General features: G+C 42.2%; 1 protein-coding gene across 1 annotated transcript; it reads right to left on the bottom strand.

The window, feature by feature from the left end:
* Positions 1–9,181: 9,181 nt before the first annotated feature.
* On the bottom strand, positions 9,182–10,150 carry LOC309558426 (taste receptor type 2 member 41-like; the record flags this gene model as incomplete). The annotated part of the gene is made up of 1 exon (XM_082261500.1): positions 9,182–10,150. The coding sequence occupies one exon, from the start codon at positions 10,148–10,150 to the stop codon at positions 9,182–9,184; it is 969 nt and encodes a 322-aa protein (XP_082117626.1).
* Between the last annotated feature and the right edge of the window lie 13,803 nt (positions 10,151–23,953).

Below are 23,953 nucleotides of genomic sequence, written 5' to 3'. Positions count from 1 at the left end.
CATTTGCCAAACCTCTGAAGAGCCAAAATTCAGACCTAATGAGAAGCTCACCCCCAGGAGGCACCATCACATAGGAGTTAAACACAACACTGCTCAATGAACATTCTCTCAAAGAACTCTAGAGTTCCACAGAAATCTGTTTTAGAACGACTGATCTACAATTACAGCTATATTCCCATCTATGTATTACAATGTAATCAGATCACTCTTATGAAACAAGCTAGATTGGTAAAGAAACTGAAAGACTGCAATCTCCATCATCAATAAGGTATAACTTAATCTAAATAACTGATATGCTGATTAAATGGCAACATAGATTAAAAAATAAGACTCTCAGTTGGAGTCACTGATAAGTAGAAGGCAGGGGGTTCACAGTGAGTTCTTAAGAAACAACAAGCTCAAGGAGGTTGCCCTCAGTGTGGTGATATGTCCTCAGTGTGGTATTCTTTGTACCTAATGTGGACACAAAGTCAAATAGTGAGAATTTGCTATCCTATGAGGTACATCTAGAAATGTCCAATTGTGTCCCAGCAATACCATGAAAAATCTACCTGCTGTTTTAAATTTCTCCTAAACAGTAGCAGTGTATTTCTTGTGCCAATGCACCCCTGGTCTGTATCCTCATTGCTTTATATCCACTCAGCACATAGACAAAGGGCAGTACAAGAATAGTTGAAAGATATCAGTTCTAAGGACAATCACTCACAGCCACATCCTTTAATAGTAGAATTGTTAAAAAAAGAGAAAGAGAAGAACCCAATGGGTCTCCATGGTTGGAAAACTCAACCTCAAAGAGAGGAGTTAGCCCCCCTTATTCTTCTCATCATGGGAATTTCTAGGGTGTGAGGTTATCATAAATTGGAAGATCACACAGGGATTTTAACCACTTAAGCCCCAAAGGATTTGGCTGCTCAATGACCAGGCCCTATTTTGCGATTCGGCACTGCGTGACTTTAACGGACAATTGCGTGGTTGTGCGACGCTGTACCCAAATGAAATTGACGTCCTTTTTTTCCCATAAACAGAGCTTTCTTTTGGTGGTATTTGATCACCTGTGCAATTTTTTTTTTTTTGCGCTATAAACAAAAAAAGAGGGACAATTTTGAAACAATAAAAATATTTTGAAATTCTCCAAAAAAAAAAAAATGTAAAAATCTAAATTTTTTAACATTTTAGGCCAATTTGTTTTCTGCTGCATATTTTTGGTAAAAAAAAAAAAAATCGCAATAAGCGTATTTTGATTGGTTTGCACAAAATTTATTGCGTTTACTAAATACGGGAAAGATTTATGTCATTTTCATTGCTTTTTTTTACTAGTAATGGCGGGACTGCGACATTGCGGCGGACAGATCGGACCCCTTGACACTTTTGGGAGTACCAGTGACATTACTACAGTAATCAGTGCTATAAATATGCTCTGTTACTGTCAAAATGCTACTGGCAGGGAAGGGGTTAACTTTATTGGTGATCAAGGGGTTAAGTGTGTCCCTAGGGGCGTGATTCTAACTGCGGGGGCGTGGCTTGTGATGTAATCACAGAGACATACGATCCTACATAGCAGGATCGCATAGCCTCTGTGCTTACATCAAGGAGAATGACAGATGGCTGTGTTTACATCAGCCGTCTGTCTCTCTCCCTCTGCAGCAGGAGATCGCGAGTGGCCGGCGGCCATCGGAGCTGCCAGTCACTCGCGCTAGCTCCCCAGGGAACGAGCGGGGGCAGGAGCACGCCGGCATACGCTCGCCTAACACAGGTGGCTGAGCGAGTGACGTACCCCTATGTCACTTTGCCCAGCAGCAGCTGCCTGCCGCAGTATATATACTGCGGTGGGGGGTTGTTATGTGGTTAAAACAACATCTTTATTCATTTTATCAAAAAAGAGGTAAAAACATAATATATATATAAAAAAGTGTTTTACAACCATATTGCGGGCATGTCTGCCTGGATACATTCAATGTAGATACAGTGCTGATAGGTCCTACGCGTTTCTCTGAGCAATGTGCTCATTCAATAGCTTCTTCGGGGACCAAATGTAGTACTTAGAGACTGTTTCTACAGACAGCAATTGGACCACATTGGGGGTAGGCCTAATGATGGGCACTGGACCGCACCAATATATCTCAAAGACAGACCAGGACAGTGATAAGACACGGGACCGAGCGGAAATCCACTCTCATACTGACATCCATTCTAAAACTGGGCAATCAGGGTGGAAAGGAAGAAATCCCCGTCTTCTGTCCTGTGTGTGCAGGGAGCAAGGAGTACAAGGAGGGGTAAATCATTAATGGGGAAAATATCAGCTGTGGGGAGCCTACAGAAAATGATAGCACGTTTTTTGTTCTCTGCTTTCCTTTTTTTGCCATACCTTCCACAGTTTAGGTCTCCTTTAATGCCTTCATAACTGTACACAAAGATACCGCATTGTGCTTTTGTAGGAAACCTTTGGATCTTTTGGCATTTTGGCGCTGGCGCTCGCATGCACCTGTGACAGATGTTGGCACCAAAATGGCTATTTAAACTCAGCCAGTGCTCAGGATCAGTGTTGCTTCATCCTCAGCCTCCTGTGTATCCTGTGTTCCTGTGATTCTGTATCCTGATTCCAGTTATTGACCTGATTTGTCTTGACCACTATCTGAACTCCACCTGCACTGACCTCGGCTTGTCCTCCTTTTGTTTGCTTCATTAGCTCATGCTTCTCTGATCGGTTTCAGACCTGACTTGTTTTATGCTCCTGCCAATGCCCTGTGCCCAATCTATCCTGCCTGTGTATAAAACTACCTGTCTGATCATGCTACTCTGCCTGCTGTCATTGGTACCTGCTGCCTAGCACCCTGCTGTTCTGGCTGACCTACTATATGCAAACAGCCACCATCCCAGCTGCCCACAGTCCCCGTGCCAGCCTGCCTCAGTCTGCTGCTTACGCGCTTGCTTGCTTACAGGAATCTTCTGATTACTTCAGCTGCCCAGCGTGGACACCTGCCCTGCTGCTTGCAAAACCCACAGGCACTCGTGCCATTCTGTACTCCCATCTGCACTATCAGGGACCCCGAGTTAGAGGTGTCAGAGATAATTTAGTGGTCCCACTCATATTTTCTCCCCCATGGTAATACACTTCCAATATTTCCTTGGGTACCAATAAAGCACACGAGACAAACCTCAACATAATTTTATTTATACTTGAGATAGATTCTATTTTTATTTTATTTTGCTTCCATACAAATGTTTCTCAAACCTGTAGGCTATAATGCAAAGGACACAAAGCCTTACTAGCACAAACATAGTATAAATAACAAAGTTCACACAGTATAAACTAAAAAAACATGAACTAATAATAAAACACCAAATTCATGGTGAAAAAAGATTTGAAGATACGGAAAACTGTGAAAATAGAGAATTTACATTAAATAATTGCTAAACCCCAAAGCAAAATGTAATATATTGAAGGTTACCAGTCCTTAGATGGAGTGGCTGCATTCATTTCTTTTTTTCAGGACATTTTCAGCAAGTACAAAAAATAACTGCTGATCCTGACAGCATTGAAATATCATTGTCACTGCCTGAGAGCTTGAAGGAAAGCAGAAACATCATCATCTTTATTTTTTAAACTGCTATCAACCACGTAATGGAGGTGAACAGAGGCCCACATGTATTATTTTATTTTTTAAATTTTTTTAACAGCACACAACCCCCTCAAAAGGTTCATCAAAATACACAATAGACCCTTGGAGGAGCCAATTGTTTTGTTTTTTTTATAGACGCTGTCAAAGTAATTTGCTGGCAATTTTAAATATTTTTCCTTTGTAAATATCAGTGCTGCTGAAACACTTTCTGTATATCACAGAGATGAGCCCATTAACAGGCAGGATTACCCCCCCCCCAGGCGAGTTATATAGTTAGTTACATAGTTAGTCAGGTTGAAAAAAGACACAAGTCCATCCGGCTCTACTACAAATAAAAAACAAAAAACAGTAAAGAAAACCCAACCATACAATTCCATATACACAATCCTATACCCGCATTTAATCCAGAGGAAGGCGAAAAAACCCAGCAAAGCATTGTCCAATTTTCTACAGTAGGGGAAACAATTCCTTCCTGATCCCCCAAGAGGTATCTGCATATTCCCTGGATCAACTTTACCTATAAATATCCGTACCCATTTATATTATGTACACCCAGGAAAGAATCCTGGCCTTTTTTAAAGCAATCTAGTAAGCTAGTCAGAACCACCTCTGGAGGGAGTCTATTCCACATTTTCACAGCTCTTACGGTGAAGAAACCTTTCCGTATTTGGAGACAAAATATGTTTTCCTCTAGATGTAAAGAGTGCCCCCTTGTCCTCTGTGCTGATCTTAAAGTGAACAACTCAACACCAAGTTCCCTATATGGACCCCTTATGTGTTTATACATGGTGATCATATCCCTCCGTAATCTTCTCTTCTTAAGAGAGAATAAATTCAGTTCCTCTAATCTTTCCTCATAGCTGAGCTCCTCCATGCCTCTTATCAGTTTGGTTGCCCTTCTCTGTACTTTCTCAAATTCCCTGATATCCTTTTTGAGAACTGGTGCCCAAAACTGAACTACATATTCCAGATAAGGTCTTACTAATGATTTGTACAGGGGCAAAATTATATCTCTCTCTCTCTGTCCATGCCTCTGTTCCTCAAGAAAGGACTTTGCTTGCTTTGGAAACCACAGCCTGGCATTGCATGCTATTATTAAGCTTAGGATCTGCCAGAACACCCAGATCCTTCTCCGCTATGGATTCCCCCAGTTCTAATCCCCCTAGTATGTATGCTGCATGTATATTCTTAGCCCCCAAGTGCATAACTTTACGTTTATCAACATTAACCACTTCCCGCCCGCCCTATTACAGATTGACGGCGGGAATGTGGTTGTATTATCCTGACCGGACGTCATATGACGGCGGCAGGATAATACAGCTCTGGGCGCCCACCGGGGGCGCACAGAGCGGCGATCGATGATGCGAGGTGTCAGCCTGACACCCTGCATCTCCAATCTCGGTAAAGAGACTACTGACGTAGCTCTTTACCATGTGATAAGCCGTGTCCAATCACGGCTGGTCACATAGTAAACAGGAACAGCCGTTGATCGGCTTTCCTTAGTTCGTGCCTGACAGGCATGAGTAAAGGAGTGCCGATCGGCGGCTCCCCTGATAGGGGGGGGGTCAGAACTGGTAATCAGATCATTGATTACCAGTGCAGACCCTCAGGGGGGGGGATGCCACTAGAACCACCAGGGATGCCCACTATGACCCCTGGGATGCCCACTATGACCCCAGGGATGCCCACCAGTGCCGCCTATAAGTGCCCATTAGTGCCCGTCAGTGCCACCTATCAGTGCCCATCAGTGCCACCTATCAGTGCCCATCAATGCCGCCTATCAGTGCCTAGCAGTGCCGCCTATCAGTGCCCACCAATGCTGCATATCTGTGCTACCTATCAGTGCCACATATCAGTGCCTATCAGTGCCGCCTATCAGTGCCGCCTATCAGTGCCACCCCATCAGTGCCACCCCATCAGTGCCTCCTCATCAGTGCCTGTCAGTGCAGTCTCATCAGTGCAGGAAAAAAAATTATTTATTTACAAAATTGTATAACATAAACAAAAAAACTTTTTTTTTTTCAAACTTTTCAGTCTTTTTTTATTTGTTTAGCAAAAAGGAAAAAACCCAGAGGTGATCAAATACCACCAAAAGAAAGCTTTATTTGTGGGGGAAAAATGACATAAATTCGGTGTAGAAGCAGTGTTGCATGACCGCGCAATTGTCATTCAAAATGCAACAGCGCTAAAAGGGGAAAATTGGCCTGGGCAGGAAGGGAGGAAAGTGCCCTGTATTGAAGTGGTTAAACCTCATTTGCCACATAGTTGCCCAATGAAAAAGCATTGAGGTCAGCTTGTAAGTTGGAGACATCCTGTAAGGAAGTTATTCCACTGCAAAGCTTGGTGTCATCTGCAAAGACTGAAATGGTACTTTTAATCCCAGACCCTATATCATTTATAAAGATTTAAAAAAGTAAGGGTCCCAACACTGAACCTTGGGGTACACCACTGATAACCTTAGACTATTCAGAGTAAGAATCATCAGCCACTACTCTCTGAATTCTATCTCTTAGCCAATTTTCTATTCAATTACAAACCGATCTTCCAAGCCGGTAGACTTTACCTTACACATTAGTCGTGTGTGGGGAACTGTGTCAAACGCTTTTGCAAAATCCAAGTATACTACATCCACAGCCACCCCTCTGTCCAAGTATACCACGTCCACAGCCACCCCTCTGCCCAAGTATACCACGTCCACAGCCACCCCTCTGTCCAAATATACTACGTCCACAGCCACCCCTCTGCCCAAGTATACCACATCCACAGCCACCCCTCTGTCCAAGTATACCACGTCCACAGCCACCCCTCTGTCCAAGTATACCACGTTCACAGCCACCCCTCTGTCCAAGTATATCACGTCCACAGCCACCCCTCTGTCCAAGTATACCACGTCCACAGCCACCCCTCTGTCCAAGTATACCACGTCCACAGCCACCCCTCTGTCCAAGTATACCACATCCACAGCCACCCCTCTTTCCAAGTATATCACGTCCACAGCCACCCCTCTTTCCAAGTAAACCACGTCCACAGCCACCCCTCTGTCCAAGGTTTAACTTACCTCCTCATAAAAAGAAATCAGGTTTGTTTGACAACGTCTGTCTTTCATGAATCCAGGCTGTCTGTTGCTTAAAATATTTTTTTCTATGTGGTCTTTTATTAAACTCTCTAGTATCTTCCCCACTATAGAAGTTAAACTAACAGGTCTATAGTTACTTGGCAAAGACTTTGATCCTTTTTTAAATATAGGCACCACATTGGCCCTACCCCAATCCAGTGGTTCTATTCCAGTCCTTAACAAGTCTCTAAAAATTAGAAACAAAGGCTTTGAAATTACAGCGCTCAATTCTTTTAGGATGCGTGGGTTGATGTTGATATGATGGAGTTGAAATTTTTTAATTGGGTCTTTAAAAAAACTAGGATTCTGCCCAAGTGTATTTTTTAAAAATTGCACACAAACAAAACCTAACTTAGAAAATCACCACATCAACAAATTAATGGGAAAATTAGCGCTCCCCAAGGCAAGGACAACCAGGCTGAGAAATAAAAGATGAAATATCTCAGTTTTATCTCATCTGAGACCATTGTGAAATCCTCTCCCCGCAGCATTGTCTCCCACCTCAGGTACTGCAACACATCTCATCAATTTGTGTGTGTTTCCTTGCCAACCAATTACCAGAATTTTTGCCAAGAACCTTCAATAAACTGAGATATTTCATCTTTTATTTCTCAGCCTAGTTGTCCTTGCCTTGGAGAGCGCTCATTTTCCCATTTTTTTGTTGATGTGGTGCTTCTCTCATTTGGGTTTGAGCATGGGACAGCTGTACCCTTGACATGAGATACATGGCCATTCCCCACACATATATGTTTTTTTGATTTATTATCTCTGACCAGTTAGCTCTAAGCGCCACGTCTTTTTGTGTGTATAACTTAGAAAATTCCTGCTCATTTGCTACTAAGGCATCATTCACATGGGGTATACTAAAACGTATGCCCATGGAGGGTCGTATTTACCTGCATAGGGATGCACAGGTGTTTGGTGCATCCCCGTGTAGGCAGTGCCATTTAGGTCAACGGCTGCATGGGCACAGCCACTGCCCCCAAACTGACATCCGTGTGGGTGTGGGTGCACGACCCCGAATGCAGACAGCGAGAGCTCAGGGACATACACTCGGACCCACGCTGATGTCAAGTTGGGAGCAAACGGATGTGGTTGTGCGGTTGGGCAGTGCGGTGGCTAAGTGATTAGCATTCCCAACCATGGCACTAACTGCTTGGAGCTTGCATGTTCTTCCTGTGCCTGTGTGGGTTTCCCCTGGGTACTCGGGTTTCCTCCCACACTCCAAAGACATGCTGGTAGGTTAACTGACTCCTGTCTACATAGGCCCTAGTGTATGTATGAATGTGAGTTTGGGACCTTAGATTGTATGCTCTTTGGGGTTGTGTGTGTGCAATATATAAACTGACAGCACTATATAAGTACCTGTAATCAATAAATAATTGCTACATCCCAAATTACATCAACGGTACTGGATGCATAAAACACCTGTGCATCCCTTCACAGGTAAATTCAGCCTTGCAGGGGTGTATTCTGGAAATGTCCTGTGTGAACAAGGCCTTTTTTCATTCTTTTTTTATCACATTTTATTTTACATTTTTAAAATTTTTTGTAAATTTTCTTTTTTTAATATTTTGAAATTCAACCCCCCTCTCTGCATCCTGACAGCATTCCCGAGTGCAGGAGCAGAAGCTGCAGGTGGCAGGAGGGGAAGGAGGGATTGCCAGCCAGCAGCGGGGGACTAGAGAGGTGGGGGCCACTGGGGGAGTTGAAGTTGCGGGGGGGGACATATTTTGGTGCCCTATAAACCCCTGCAGCACCTTAAGCCAGCAGGAGAGGCAGAAGGGGGAAGCCGGAAGCTGCAGGATAGCTGCAGGGGATCGGCTTTGGGGGGAGGGGGGACTAGGCAGATTAGTGCAAGGGAAAATCAGTGCTGGGGGGAAGGCGAATGTAGGGGAAAAGGAAAGAAGAGAAGATTGGGGGGCATTTTATAAGAAGAGGATCGGTGGGAGGTGGAGAGGCTGGAGAAAGGGAAGCAGTGGCATTGGCAGGGGGTCACATTTGAGGTGAATAGCTTTGATCAGTGGCTTGTCAGCTGCTAGTCAGAGCTATCTGTTTATTCAGCAGAGTCTGTTGAACAGTTTTACTATAAGCCTATGGTCACTGAAGTGACCATGAGCTTATAGCAGGTGGAGAAATGTCTGGTCCGTATGGCGTACGGCCCTGGCAAGCTGGAAGCAGGGCTGTAGGTCCGTATGGTGTATGGACCTGGCAGCAGAAGGGTTAACGGCTGCTATGATAATTTTGTGATGCCTAACAGTTTATTTAAATCGCATTAAACAAAAAAAAGTGTTTGGTCTCATCACTCATGTTTTCCTAAAAATGGTTTACATCTTGCAAAATCTGCCAGGTCTGCCAGGGAAATGTCACTGCCACAGCTCATAGCTTTTCAGACCATAGGCTGCTGTGAACCTCACCTTATGTACATTATATTTCATCTTTGTATTTATCCATTTGCCTGGAGCTCAACTTTAACTCTTTCATTAGGGTGATCTTGAGTAGGTCGGTTACATAGATTTTTAAGACAAATCATCTCAATAAATAAACGTCTTAGCTTGGAGTTGGATTTGAAGATAATGGCAGACTGAGCAGTTGGATATGATAACATACAAAAAAAGATAGTTAGAGTTTTAGCATCTACATCTACAGTTTCAGATGTAAAACCAAGCATGTCAGCTATAAAGAAGCACAGAGCAAACATGAAATGGGCCATCATTGTTTTTACTGCCCTAACATGGGCTTGAAGCTTAGACTGACCTCTGTCCATATCCTTCTGTTTCATGTTCTGGATGTGCTGTAAGAGGGAGCTGATTGTGAGTACCAGTGAGATAAGAGTGAGACCAAAGGGCAGATAGCTGCCAAAAATACTGACAGTTATGATATATATTATGTTTACTTGAAATGTTCCACTAACGTTAAAGGGTCCTAGAGTGGCATTTCCAACTGCTCTTTCCTCAGGGTCCGAAGTCCAGAATACCGGTATACAGATAATGAGCGATCCAGATATTGATAGCAGCAACAAGTGGGGTAGAAATGCTGAAAGTCTTCTCTTCAACCACAAAAAAAGTTGGTGAGTGTAGTTTGCAATGCTGATACAGTAGACAACACAGAGCCAAGAGGTCATCCAGTAGCTGCAGTAGATTAAAAACATATTTAAGAAGAATATTAGTAAGTAAAGTTCTTTGGTAAAGTTGTGAAATCCGCTAAGCCAAAGTGCACCTTGTGTAGTCATTACACACTGAATAACAATGTTCACCAGCCCCGTGATGAAATGGACTTGGTCACACATGTTCATTGCAAATCCATTTTTCACATGTTTTACACTGAAAAGGACAATACAGGCATTTAGGATTATACCAGTCCCACTTTCCAGGATGGCCATGGCCAGTGTGAAGAACCACACAGGAGAGGACATTGTCGAACTTGTAAAGATGACTACACAACTGCTTGGATGTGGAGGAGTTGTTCACTAGATGAAAGTAGAACTAATGCAAATTTTCCCTGGATATTGGTTACATGTTTTTAAAACTAATGAGGAAACTGGATATATTTGCATGAAAAGGGCTGAGCATGGTGCCTGGATAATCAAATGTGAAAGAGTCTGAAAAAATATTGGAGAGTAGTGATGAGCCAAACAACCCCCCTGTTCGGTTCGGACCAGAACATCTCGAACAGGGGAAATGTTCTAGCGAATATACGAACACGAACATGAAAAATCACAAACTAACAGAAAACACAGCGCTTGCAAATATGATGATTACAAAGTGCACAGTGACAACAAACAAAAAACACACTGACCTAAATCAGTGAATCAGCGCTCACTGTACCAACAGGATGGGGGAGACCACACTGTAGGTGGAATTGAAAACGTAAGTGGTATAGACAAACTATAACAGGGAAGCATGAGCATGAATTAAAAATGCAATGAAACATCATTGGAACAGAGGGAACATATATAAAAACCTCATCCGAGGGTCATAGATATTCAGTCAGGTGGAGGAGCCGACAGGTCACCATTGTGTCACTTCCGGTTCCGGTTTCCGGCCACTCCTGGTTTCCGGACACCAGTGGCGTTAGCGAGGCTGCCCATCCAGGGAGCCTTTGCCATCTGCAGGCTTCAGCACAGTGCCTGGATTGTGAGCTCCTTCAACACATAACCGTCACCTGGACCTCACAGCCCGCTACTTACCATCTGGCTTCACTGTGGAGACCCCACATATGCTGATCTTGTTTTATCTACATGTAAGTTGATACAATAAATTGTCTTGTTTTACATCCACCCCTGTGACTTGGCGCCCTTGTCTTCCTTTGTATTACAAAGTGCACAGATGCTTACATTTCAGAAAGTGCAAACTGCAAAGAACCAAGGATGTTGTGCAAAATAGTGCAAAGATAAACAATTTAGTGCAATACTTTAATATAGTGCTTGAAGTGCCAAATAATGTCCAAAAGAGTGCAATATACTTGAAAAGGTGCTAGTGGTGCTACGAATAAAGTGCTGAAGTGCTCCAAAATAATAGCTGGTGCCAGGTGTTTTGATCCCCTTCTGGGATCCTTCTCACCAGAACTGGTGGACCCCTTTAAGGTCAAAGGAAGCTTATCACCAAAGGGAAAGATCCTCCAGGCTGACTCCCTGTTGTAACCCTTACTGGATGGTTGCTCAGATCAAAACGAAGTAATGAATCCTCTCAGTGATGCCAATTACAGCATTCAATAATGGCCCCTTATATATGTTGGCCCTGGGTAGCTCCAAAAAAATAGAAAATCCACATAGTGAAGCCCGTTTTTTAATAATATTTATTCCCAAATAGAATACTAAATCGCTTGGGTACTCTTCTCTTCAGCCTTTGGGTCTTAATATAGACCTGATTCTAAATTGTTTCCTTTCTAATTGAAGATCTTAAACAATTTTAATATATTTATTAATAATTAAAGTCTGATTTCTTGGTATATTTTATTATTTTGTTTTTTAGGATTTTTATTTTTAAAAGTTGGTGAGAAGGATCCCAGAAGGGGATCAAAACACCTGGCATCAGCTATTATTTTGGAGCACTTCAGCACTTTATTTGTAGCACCACTAGCACCTTTTCAAGTATATTGCACTATTTTTTGGACTTTATTTAGCACTTCAAGCACTATATTAAAGTATTGCACTTATTTGTTTATTTTTGCACTATTTTGCACAACATCCTTGGTTCTTTGCAGTTTGCACTTTCTATAATGTAAGCATTTATGCACTTTGCAATCATCATATTGGCAAGTGCTGTGTTTTCTGTTAGTTAGTTTTTCTGAGTTTTTACTTGCTGAACAGCAGCTGCATTATATATACACATATTTATTTGGTAATTTAATTTTTCACTTACCGCAGGTTTTAAATTGTCAACACTATTTCATTTTTTCCTTCTGGAACCTGTCCCCAGCAGCTATGGAAGTTTTAAATTTTATGAGTAGCAGAAATCTCAATGCAGAGGATTTCTTCTCACAAACTAATGTGGGGCTAAGTGTCAATCAGGGTTTTAAACAACTTAGGAATTTCCTAGATAAATAAATTAGGACCTGGTGGGACATTTTCACTTTGAATAAATATATTGAAGATGGTATGACCCCCAGAAGACTAAGGTGCGATGTAGCCCCCAACGATGGTCTTATAGATAAGGCATTGGAAAAAGGGTGGTGCACCTTCTTTAATCTCATGGAAAAAAGTTATTAGAACTACTCATTTCTAGGAAGAAGAAGAAACCTAAAATACTAGAGGCAAACATTAATGCCATCAAAGCCAAATTTGTTAATCTAGAAGAGACCACCGAGTTTAAAGATACAATTAAACATTTACATTTTGTGGAAAAAGTAGATAAAGAAACGCAAAAGAAAAAAATGAAAAAATATCTTAGGGACTCCAATGATTATAAGACCCACAAAATGTCTAAGTGGCAGGAAAAGCAAAAGGAGCAGGAGGGGGATTTCCAGGGCCTCCTCAAAAGAAAGGGAATACCCTTATATCACTGCTGCTATGTCTAATGCACCAGCTTATCCTAATACTAATAGATTTAGGTAAGGAGGATCCCACCCCAATGCCACATCTTATGAAAGTCCCGAGCCCAGGACACCTCAATATGGTATCTCCACTTACAATAGATTTGAGCCCCTTAGGAATGAATCCCCCCCTATGATCACTATTACAACTCTCATGGGTATGGTAATAACTATAGAGGTCGCCAGGGGACCCCACGACCATATTATAATAGAGGCCACAGACGGAGACGTGGGGATTATGTGGCTTCCAATAACTAGAGAGGCGATTTTCAGAGGAGAGGGTCCAGAAGACCTCCCTGGAGGGGAAGGGGAGGACCCAATCCCAGAGGGAAGGGAGCAAATTATTACCAACCAGACAGGAGGGAGGAGTGGAGACCTTGGAAACATATGGGACAACCTCAACCCTACAGAGAGGAAAGAAGGGAAGGACAAGCGGCTGCAGAGGAGGGAAGAAAAATAAAAAGAGAAACCTGATAGAAGGAATCTTAATTTAAGTGACGTCACATTTACAGAGGATGAACTTAAAGTGTTAAAATTAGGTTTAAAATTTGCTCCAGACAAAGATTTTAACAAGTTCGACAAGTATATTGATTTACAAAAATGCATTAGAAAAATAAATATCAAAAAACATTATGCAGGGAAACAATTTAGTGACAACCAGAGAATAGAGAACTATACTCATACCCAATTGCGAAATAATTCTATTTTTAACCCTAAGCCGACCAATAATCAATTTGTAGAAGTCTTCAAAACCCTGGTAGAAAATTATTTGGAAAAATTGAGAATACATCCATCTAGAAAGAAGAATGACATTGAGAGAGGACTTAAATCATTAGAAAAAAAGAAACGATATAGTTATCAGATCAGCTGATAAAGGGGGAGGACTTGTTGTTTTAAACAAAAAAGATTATTTACAGTAGAAGAGCTTAATAGATTGGTGGGTGATAAGGACACCTATGAAGGGTCAAAAAGCAATCCAACGAATAAATATAAAGCCAAACTCACCAAATTGATAAAATGGGCTAGTAAAGAAGAAATATTAAACAAAAAAGAAAGCAGGTATCTGTTACCGCCGGATGCACCCAAGATTCCGGTCATATACCAACTGCTGCCCAAAATTCATAAAGACAGAAACACCCCCCCCCCCCCCGGGAGACCCATAGTTAGTGGGGTAGATTCTTTGTTTTCACAATTAGGTGAATATTTGGACTGCTTTTTACAGCAAATGGCACAGCAGGGACAATCTTATCTTAAGGATGGAAAGCATCTGATGGAATTATTAAGTGAGATAGATGTTAGTGATAATGATTTCCTAGATAGTATAGATGTCAATTCCCTTTATACTAACATCCAACAACATCATGCTGTATAGGCAGCAAAATGGGCTCTTGATAATGCTGGGTTGAAAACAAAGAAAAAAGAATTTCTCCCACAAGCTCTAGATCTTGCTATGAGTCATAATTTTTTCTGGCATGAAAAATAGTTTTATAGACAAAAAAAAGGGTGTGGCTATGGGAGCCAAATATGCTCCTTCCATAGCAAACATATTTATGAGTAAGTGGGAATATGATGCCATTTTCAGTAATATACCTTCTGAGCTCAAGGTGTACAGAAGGTATATTGATGACATTTTTATAGTCTGGAGAGAATCCCAGGATTCATTATCTAGGTTTCTGACCTATATTGTTGAAAACCAGTATGGGATTTCCTTTTCAGAAACCCATGGATTGCGTTCATTAAACTTCCTTGACTTGGTGATATATAAAAATAATGGAAAATGATTTACCAAGACTTTTTTTTCAAGGAGGTGGATAGAAATGGGTATATCCCACTTGGGAGCTGCCATCATCCCAGATGGCTGAGCTCCATTCCCAAAAACAATATGTTGAGGGTGAAGGAATTGTAACCTAGATGAGGATTATGACCAACAGGCTAATATGCTTGTAGGAAGATTTAAAGAAAAAGGTTACAAGACCAGAGATCTGCTTGCCACTAAGGATGAAATGAAAGGGATTGAGAGAAAGAGCTTGTTTCACACAAAAAAGGCTAAGACAAGGGATTTCAGTACAGCTTTTTTGACAGGCTATACACGTCAATACCAACAACTAGAGAAAATTATAAAAAAAATTGGTCCCTGCTTTTAAAAGATGAGGTTTTGAAAACCTTCTTAACTGCTAGGCCTGATTTTATCTACACCAAACCTAAGACTCTGCGATTAAGGTTGGCGCATAACGTCATCAACCCCCAGTAAAAACTTGTACTTTTTTGGACCAAGTAGGCTTTTTCAGCTGTGGAAAGTGCATGATCTGTAGAAATTTGAAACACCGTAAAAGGAAAACTACTGAGTTCAGATCTCACTCCCAAGGTGAAACGTATACTATTGATAAGTTCATTACGTGTGGATCCACACATGTGACTTATCTGCTCTCTTGCCCCTGTGGGCTCCAATATGTTGGGAGGACCACAAGGGAACTAAAAGTGAGGTTTAGAGAGCATGTGAATAATATAAAAAAGTGTTTAGAAACCACAGTCTGTCAAACCACTTTAGATTAGCACATAATCGTGATCCGAGTGGTTTGACTTTCTGTGGTATTGATAAAATAGAAGCACATTGCAGGGGTGGAAATCTGAAGAGGTCCACTTCTCAAAATGAAACGCAGTGGATCCATCGCTTGGGTACTCTTCAGACTTTGGGTCTTAATAAAGACCTGGATCTAAATTGTTTCCTTTCGAATTGGTGATCTTAAAAAGCTTTTAAATGATTTATTAATAATAAAAGTCTGATTTCCTGGTATATTTTATTATTCTGTTTTTTTAGGATTTTTATTTTTGATTTGCATTTAAATATTTTTCATTTGTATTCCCATTTTCATTTATTTTTATTTTATTTTTTATTTTCATTTTTAATTTCATTTATTTCTTTTATTTTCATTTTTTATTTTATTTCTTTTTATTTATGTATTTTTCATTTATCCATTTACATTTTTTTTTCATTTTCATTTAATTTACATTTATTTTTTAATTTCATTCATTTATATTTATTTCATTAATTACTTATTTACCTATTTTTTCAATTTTTTTTCTACTTACTTTGATACAATTGTGTTTAATATATTGGTATCTCATTATGCTTTCATAAATATTCTAACAATTGTTCTTAGATGTTTTAAACAGAAGATCGATGCGGGCAATTTTATTTATTGATATTAATGATGGAAGAGTAAAGCTTTATTGATATGTAAGAAATTGTAAACAGGAAGTGATGCCGGAAGGTTCTGGAGCCACGCTCTGATTGGAGCTTCGAATATTATGCGTTTCCTTAGCAGAGTACATAAGGATGGCTTGTCGCCGGAAGTGATGTCTTTGATAACGCCCAAGTGGGAGGGCGAAACGCGTCCACGTACTTCCGGTACAGAAGAGTCTAACGTCACTTCCTGGTTGCCGTGGAATGGACGCTGAAGCGGTGTTCCCGGAACTAGTTTGTATTGCAGCGACAGTGTTCCTATTTATGCCTTTGAATAAGGGAATAGATATTATTAAAAAACGGGCTTCACTATGTGGATTTTCAATTTGTTTGGAGCTGCCCAGGGCCAACATATATAAGGGGCCATTATTGAATGCTGTAATTGGCATCATTGAGTGGATTCATTCCTTCGTTTTGATCTGAGCAACCATCCAGTAAGGGTTACAACAGAGAGTCAGCCTGGAGGATCTTTCCCTTTGGTGAAAAGCTTCCTTTGACCTTAAAGGAGTCCACCAGTTCTGTTGAGTTGGATCCCAGAAGGGGATCAAAACACCTGGCACCAGCTATTATTTTGGAGCACCTCAGTACTTTATTTGCAGCACCACCAGCACCTTTTCAAGTATATTGCACTATTTTTTGGACTTTATTTAGCACTTCAAGCACTATATTAAAGTATTGCACTAAATTGTTTATCTTTGCACTATTGATGAGTAGAAAGAGAATCATCATGATAAGTAGAGGAGATATCATCAGTGTGGTGATGTTCCGCATTCTTTGTTCCTAAAATGGACACAAACTCAATAAGTGAGGATTTGCTATCTTATGAGAAATATTTAGAAATGCTAATTGTGCCTCAGCAATACCATGAAAAAAAAACTACCTGTTATCTTAAGTTTCCCCTAAAAAGTAGCAGTGTATTTCTTGTGCCCAGCCACAGCCGATCTACAGTACATCCTCATTGCTGTATATCTTCACAGAAACAACGGGTAGAACAAGGAGTGGTAAAGCAGTAATGGGGAAAAGATCAGCTGCGGGGAGCCTACAGAAAATGCACTGTGGTTTCAGATGAGTGGGGGTGCCAATAAGAATGAATGGCAGCCCCATGTGTTTGCAAAGGCGCATCGCGGTTTGCTTGCGGGAGGTTGCAGGTGCAGGAACAGGGGGCAATTTACTCTCTGTCCCACACTTGCAACCACCCACACAAGTGTGAACTAAGGCTGCTTTCACACTGTTCTGCTGGAAAAATACATTGAATGCATAAGTGTAAGTAGGTCCTCCCTGACTCAGGGGTTGCATACTACCAAGCTTTACTATAGGTCGATAATTGCCATTCAGATGCTCAGTCTATTAGTCACAGATGGTACAATCTTGGGTAATTGTAAAACATTGTCACTTTAATGGTCCCACTTATATCCCCCCAAGGTCAGACAATATGCTTCCATGATTTCCTTTGGCACCAATAGACCACACAAGACAAATCACAAAATAGTTTTATTTATAGTTGAGATTGATTTCATGCTTTTTTTTACTTCCATAAAAATGTTTCTTAAACCTGTAAGTTATAATGCAAATCACATAAAATTTTATTAGCATAAACTTAGTATTAATAACAACGTTTAAAGCAGTATAAACTATGAAACCATGAACTGTTAATAAAACAGCAAACATTATTATCTCTAAATTTATGGGGGAAAATAGAAGATTTGAGGGTACATTTTACTATTAGGCCCCTTTTACACATACGGTCCGATCAGATCCTCCATGCATCCCTATGGGGAGACATCTCCGCTGACACCCGCTGCCATCCGATCCGATCCTGGCCGGACGGATGGAAACCCTTTTTTCCATCCGTCTGGCGGATCAGATCGGATGGGATCGGATGAGAACGGACAGGCGGTCATTTCTCATCCGATTCTCCCATAGAGGACAGCGGGGATCTGACAGCTCCGTCTCCGCACACAGAGTGGAGATGGAGCTGTCATCTGCCTGCTCAGTGGAGATCAGCGGATCGATCCCCCGCTGAGCAGAACGGAGTCCGTCGGCGGAACGGACAGGTGTGAAAGGACCCTTAGGCATTACAATGGGGTTTAGTTATTAAAGCTAGAAAGGGCAAAATTTGTTACAATTCTGCAGAGAAACCAATCAGCTTCTAACCTCAGCTTGTTTAATTAAACTTTAGTAATACAACCTGGAAGCTGATTGGTTTCTCTACAGAATTGTGACTAATTTTGCCCTCTCTAGATTTAGTTAAATATTAAATAAGTTAAATATCTTGACGGTTACCAGTCCTTAGATGTGGTGGCTGCACTGGTTTTCCTTTTTTAGACTACAGACATTTTCAGCAAGCATAGAAAATACCTGCTGATCCTGAGAGCATTTCAATATTCTTGTCACCATCTGAGAGCCTGAAGGAAAGCACAAACATCTTCATCTTTTTTCGGTAAGCTACTATCCACCAAGTAATGGAGGTGAACAAAGGCCCGCAGCACTGCATCTCCTGTGCCATGCCTGTACATACTGTGCCATGCCTATACCTACTGTGCCATGCCTGTACATACTGTGCCATGCTTGTACCTACTGTGCCATGCCTATACCGTCACCTGTGCTATGCCTATACCATCTCCTGTACCATGACTTGTGCCATGCCTGTACCATGACCTGTGTAATGCCTGTACCATGACCTATGCCATGCCTGTACCATCACCTGTGCCATGCCTATACCATCACCTGTGCCATGCCTATACCTTGACCTGTGCCATGCCTGTACCGTGCCTATACCATGACCTGTGCCATGCCTGTACCATCACCTGTGCCATGACCTGTGCCATGCCCTTACCATGACCTGTGCCATGCCTATACCTTGACCTGTGCCGTCTCCTGTACCATGCCTGCAGCCACTGTTTTGTGTCTCATGGTGGTCTAGTTGGGTCCAGTAGCTGCTGCATTTCCCACCCTAGGCTTATACTCGAGTCAATAGGTTTTCCCACTTTTTTGTGGTAAAATTAGGGGCCTCGGCTTATATTCGTGTCAACTTATACTCAAGTATACACGGTAGGTTGTCTGTGAGGTTTCTGGGTTTGGATCCTCTCCTGCTCGGGCTATTCTATCTGGCCTCCTCTTTGGTTCCTGTGTCACATCTAGACCCTCCTCCATCCCCTGGGGGGGGCTCTTCCTCAATAATCAGCATTACTCAACACCCATGTGTAACAGTTCACTGCCCTTCTGATGAAGCAATGTCTTACAAAACGCGTTTGGATTCACAACCTCATATCCTTTAGTCTCTTTGATATCTTTGAGGGCACCTTTGGAACTTGGTTATGGTGTTGCTATGTTTCTATTATGTTAAAATGATTTATTCTACATGTTGGATGCAACGAGGTTATGCAGGATATCATGAATTAAACACATGGTTTTGTGGAGATATATTTGTCTTTTTATAATGATGCACACACTCTATGGTGCATTTTAATCATGATCTAATAAATGTAATAATTTTTATATCACTGGTGTTTGGTGTGTAGCACCTCGAAAAGTCCCACTCTTTTCTATTTTTATGATACTGGATATTTCAGGATGTGGTGCATATTGTATCCACCTACCCCATTTGAGTACATAATACTATGGTTTATAATCCACATCAACACATACGGGTTTCTAAGATCATATTGAACTTTATTGATTTAAACCACTAAAATCTCCACCCACCACATGCAGGAATGATGGGTACATCCTCCTGGACAGATACATTAACTCTCTATAGGAACATTGTAAAAAAAAATAGTTGTGCTCCAAGTATTGTGGAGCAAATTGTTTATCTGAGACAGTATATAGTATAAGTCCAATAAAAGTTCATAAGTAAAAGAGATCATCCACATGGGCAGCTGGTCCAACTCTCTAGGTACTGGAAACAACTACAAGGTACAACAAACAAGGTATTGAAACTCAGAGGCAAAGCCCAACTCCTGAAAAACAACCCCATACCAGAATCCACTTTCCACCAAAAGATTTATACCAGTGCCCAAAGCAAGGTGCAGTGGCGTAACTAGAACCTTCAGGGCCCCGATGCAAGAACCCATAAAGGGCCCCCCCCCCCGACGGGCCCTTCCCTCCCAGCCTGGTTGCGGAACGCCAGGGCCGGTCGCAAGTGCAATGTTTGTGCCCCCTTTCAATGCAGAGTGACCACAGCGTGCCCCCTTTCAATGCAGAGTGACCACAGCCTGCCCCCTTTCAATGCAGACTGACAACAGCATGTCCCCATCTATGCAGACTGACCACAGTGTGCCCCCTTTCAATGCAGACTGACCACAGCATGCCCCCTTTCAATGCAGAGTGACCACAGCGTGCCCCCTTTCAATGCAGAGTGACCACAGCCTGCCCCCTTTCAATGCAGACTGACAACAGCATGCCCCCATCTATGCAGAGTGACCACAGCATGCCCCCTTTCAATGCAGACTGACCACAGCGTGCCCCCTTTCAATGCAGACTGACCACTGCGGGCCCCCTTTCAATGCAGACTGACCACTGCGTGCCCCCTTTCAATGCAGACTGACCACAGTGTGCCCCCTTTCAATGCAGACTGACCACTGCGTGCCCCCTTTCAATGCAGACTGACCACAGTGTGCCCCCTTTCAATGCAGACTGACCACAGCGTGCCCCCTTTCAATGCAGACTGACCACTGCGTGCCCCCTTTCAATGCAGACTGACCACTGCGTGCCCCCTTTCAATGCAGACTGACCACAGTGTGCCCACTTTCAATGCAGACTGACCACAGCGTGCCCCCTTTCAATGTAGACTGACCACAGCGTGCCCCCTTTCAATGCAGACTGACCACAGCGTGCCCCCTTTCAATGCAGACTGACCACTGCGTGCCCCCTTTCAATGCAGACTGACCACAGCGTGCCCCCTTTCAATGCAGAAAGCCAGTGCACTTACCTGCAGCAGCGGCGGCTTCTCCTCGAGTCCTCCCGCCTCCTCCTCGACCAATGGCATGTGTTTGCCTTTCGTCCAAGACCCAATCAGGAAGCGGGTCTTGGACCCACTTCCTGATTGGTTAGGAGGAGGATCTGTGTGACAATAGTGAATTTTCATTCGCTATTGTCACACAAATGGGTGGACTCGGGGCGCACTGCTCTGCGTCCCGGGTCCACCCTTTTCTGAAGATTTTCTGTGACTCACACTGTCAGGACGGAGCCATTGGCTCCTTCTGACGGCTCCACTGGCATGCACAGGCTCAGCGGCACAGGGGGGGGGGGGGGCGCAATGATTGTGCGGGCCGCAGGTTCCCCACCCCTGCATTAGGGGGTTAAAGCAGGCGGTGAGGAAGCAACATATTGCCTTTTCACCACCTGTCAAATGCCTCTGAAAAGCGATATGAGTATGGATCACTTTTCAGAGGAATAGCATTTTCTTGCTGGTACTATGAACAACCTGAAAAAAAAATGACTTCTGATTGTACACATATATGGGGTCAGGGTTAAAAGTAATGTGCACACACACACATAAACGCACATGTACACACATATACACACATATATATACTCATATATAAGCACATATACACACACATACTCATATATAAGCACACACACACACACATATACATAAAAGCATACACTTCCCAGTTGATGTGTCCCACAAAGCTGACAGGCATCACCCAGCTTATACGTGTTACCCACACATAGCCCCCCTCATATAACAAGCAACCCACACACAGATAATAAGCACCCCACACACAGCACTCCACAGTTGACAAGCTCCCCACTCAGAGCATCCCCCCAGGATTGGTGCCCGCACACACAACGCCTCCCAGATGACAAGCACACCACACATTGCTTCCTAGATGATAAGTGTCCCCCACACAACTGGCATGTAAGCACACACACGTACATATATCCATACACATATAAACACACAAACATACATACATGCACACACATACATATATAGATGCACATATGCAGACACATATAAACACAGTCACACATACATACATACACACACATACATACACACACATACATACACACACATACATACATACATACACACATAATGCACATACATACAGAAAGCCTTTTAAAAACGGAGAGAGAGAGGACTGTACCTACCTGTAAGTTCCTGCCGGGTATTGCACTGTAGGGGGAGGCAGAGAGCACAGCACACTCTCTGCTTTGCTTTCACTTTCCATTCCAATTTCCAATGTGATCACGATCAGCTCTTTCGGGAGGATCGGGGAGCTCGGTCTCAGCTGCGGTTGCCGATCCTCCTCTCTATACATACAGGCCCCCTGCAGCATGAGGCCCGGTCGCCATGGCGACCCCTGCGACCCCTGTACGTCTGCCCCTGGCAAGGTGCATAAAGACATGGATGAGCCAGTTTTGAGTGGAGGAACTTGACTGGTCTGCACAGAGTCCTGACCTCAGCCAGGCCTTCTAGTCCACATCAGAGCCTGACGTAACAAATGTGCTTCTAGAAGAGTGGTCAAACATTCCCATAGACATTCCTAAACCTTGTGGACAGCCTTCCCAGAAGAGTTGAAGCTGTTATAGCTGCAAAGGGTGGGCCAACTCAATATTGAACCCTACGGACTAAGACTGGGATGCCATTAAAGTGCATGTGTGTGTAAAGGCAGGCGTCCCAATACTTTTGGTAGTATAGTGTGTGTATGGGTAATTTTGCAGCAATTGACATGTCTGTTCATTGTTTTATCTTTTTGGATACTGTCTCTCTTACTTATTTATTGTATTGAGTTTAGCACGTAAATTAATTGTTAAAGGTTGGCACTTTTATATGGTTTTCATTTATAATACTTTGGAAATCATTTTTATTATTGCAAAGAATTTTTTTCTTTTATTTTTTTTTGCTTTTAATAGGGTCTATTTGGTAATAACACTATTGCACCTGCACTTTTTGAGTGATGGTTTTTAGGATACTATAATATTTAAAAGGATATTTTTGCTGTGATTTTACATTCTCTTCACTCAGTGTCTGTCTTACGTTTTATTACTTGTGAAAATTTCTCATAAAAAAAAGATTAAACATAAATTTACGGCATACAAATTGGTGTATTTATTAAAAAAAAAAAAAGACATGAAACATTAGAATGTAACCTAATTTTGAAGACTCATTGGCAGTTCTATCATTTTATTTTGTTACATCACGTCATGAAAATAAATAAACCGCATGCCAATGCACTGTAAACTAAAATTTTGTTGGAATCTGCTCCAACTTATAAATATGCTGTTATAATATATATCTGTTTTAGAAGCATTTAATGTAAGTAGGTCCTCCCTGTCTCAGGGGAGCTTTATTGCAGGTAGATAATTGCCATTCAACGAACGCTCAGTCCTTGAGTCACAGATGGTAGAATCTTAGATAATTGTGAAACAATGTTAATTTAGTGGTCCCATTAATATTTTCTCCCCCAAGGTAATGTAATATAAGCAAATAAACCATAAAAAATAAAAAAATAAATAATCCCTCATGCTAATACCGTGAAAATAATAGTGATTATACTACTCCAAACACACTAATTGGAGTAGCGTGCTCGTACTGTGATTAGTTGAATAGAAATACTGCAGCTTAAATAAACAAAATCAACAAAACAGTGTACATATTAGGCCCCGTTCACATAGGGGCGACGCTACTTCGCACCGCGACCTCCGAGGTCGCGGTGCGAGCAGTGCGCCGCGACCTCGGAGCGGCCGCCACGGACTTCATAACATTGAAGTCTATGGCGGTCGCCTCCTGGTCGCCCCAAAGAAGCTCCGGACCCTTTTTCTAAGTCGGAGCGACTTTTGTCGCTCCTATTAGAACGGGTCCGCAGCTTCCCTATGGGAGGCGACCTACGGCGACCTGTGAGGCGACCAGGTCGCCTCACAGGTCGCCTTAGTGTGAACCGGGACTAAATCAAATTACTACACCAAGTTGCGCAAAAAAAT

This window comes from Pelophylax lessonae (assembly GCF_965119305.1).
Source record: "Pelophylax lessonae genome assembly, chromosome: 6".
NCBI lineage: Eukaryota > Metazoa > Chordata > Amphibia > Anura > Ranidae > Pelophylax > Pelophylax lessonae.
The sequence above is the reverse complement of the archived record's forward strand: the minus strand, read 5'-3'. Positions and strand labels throughout refer to the sequence as shown.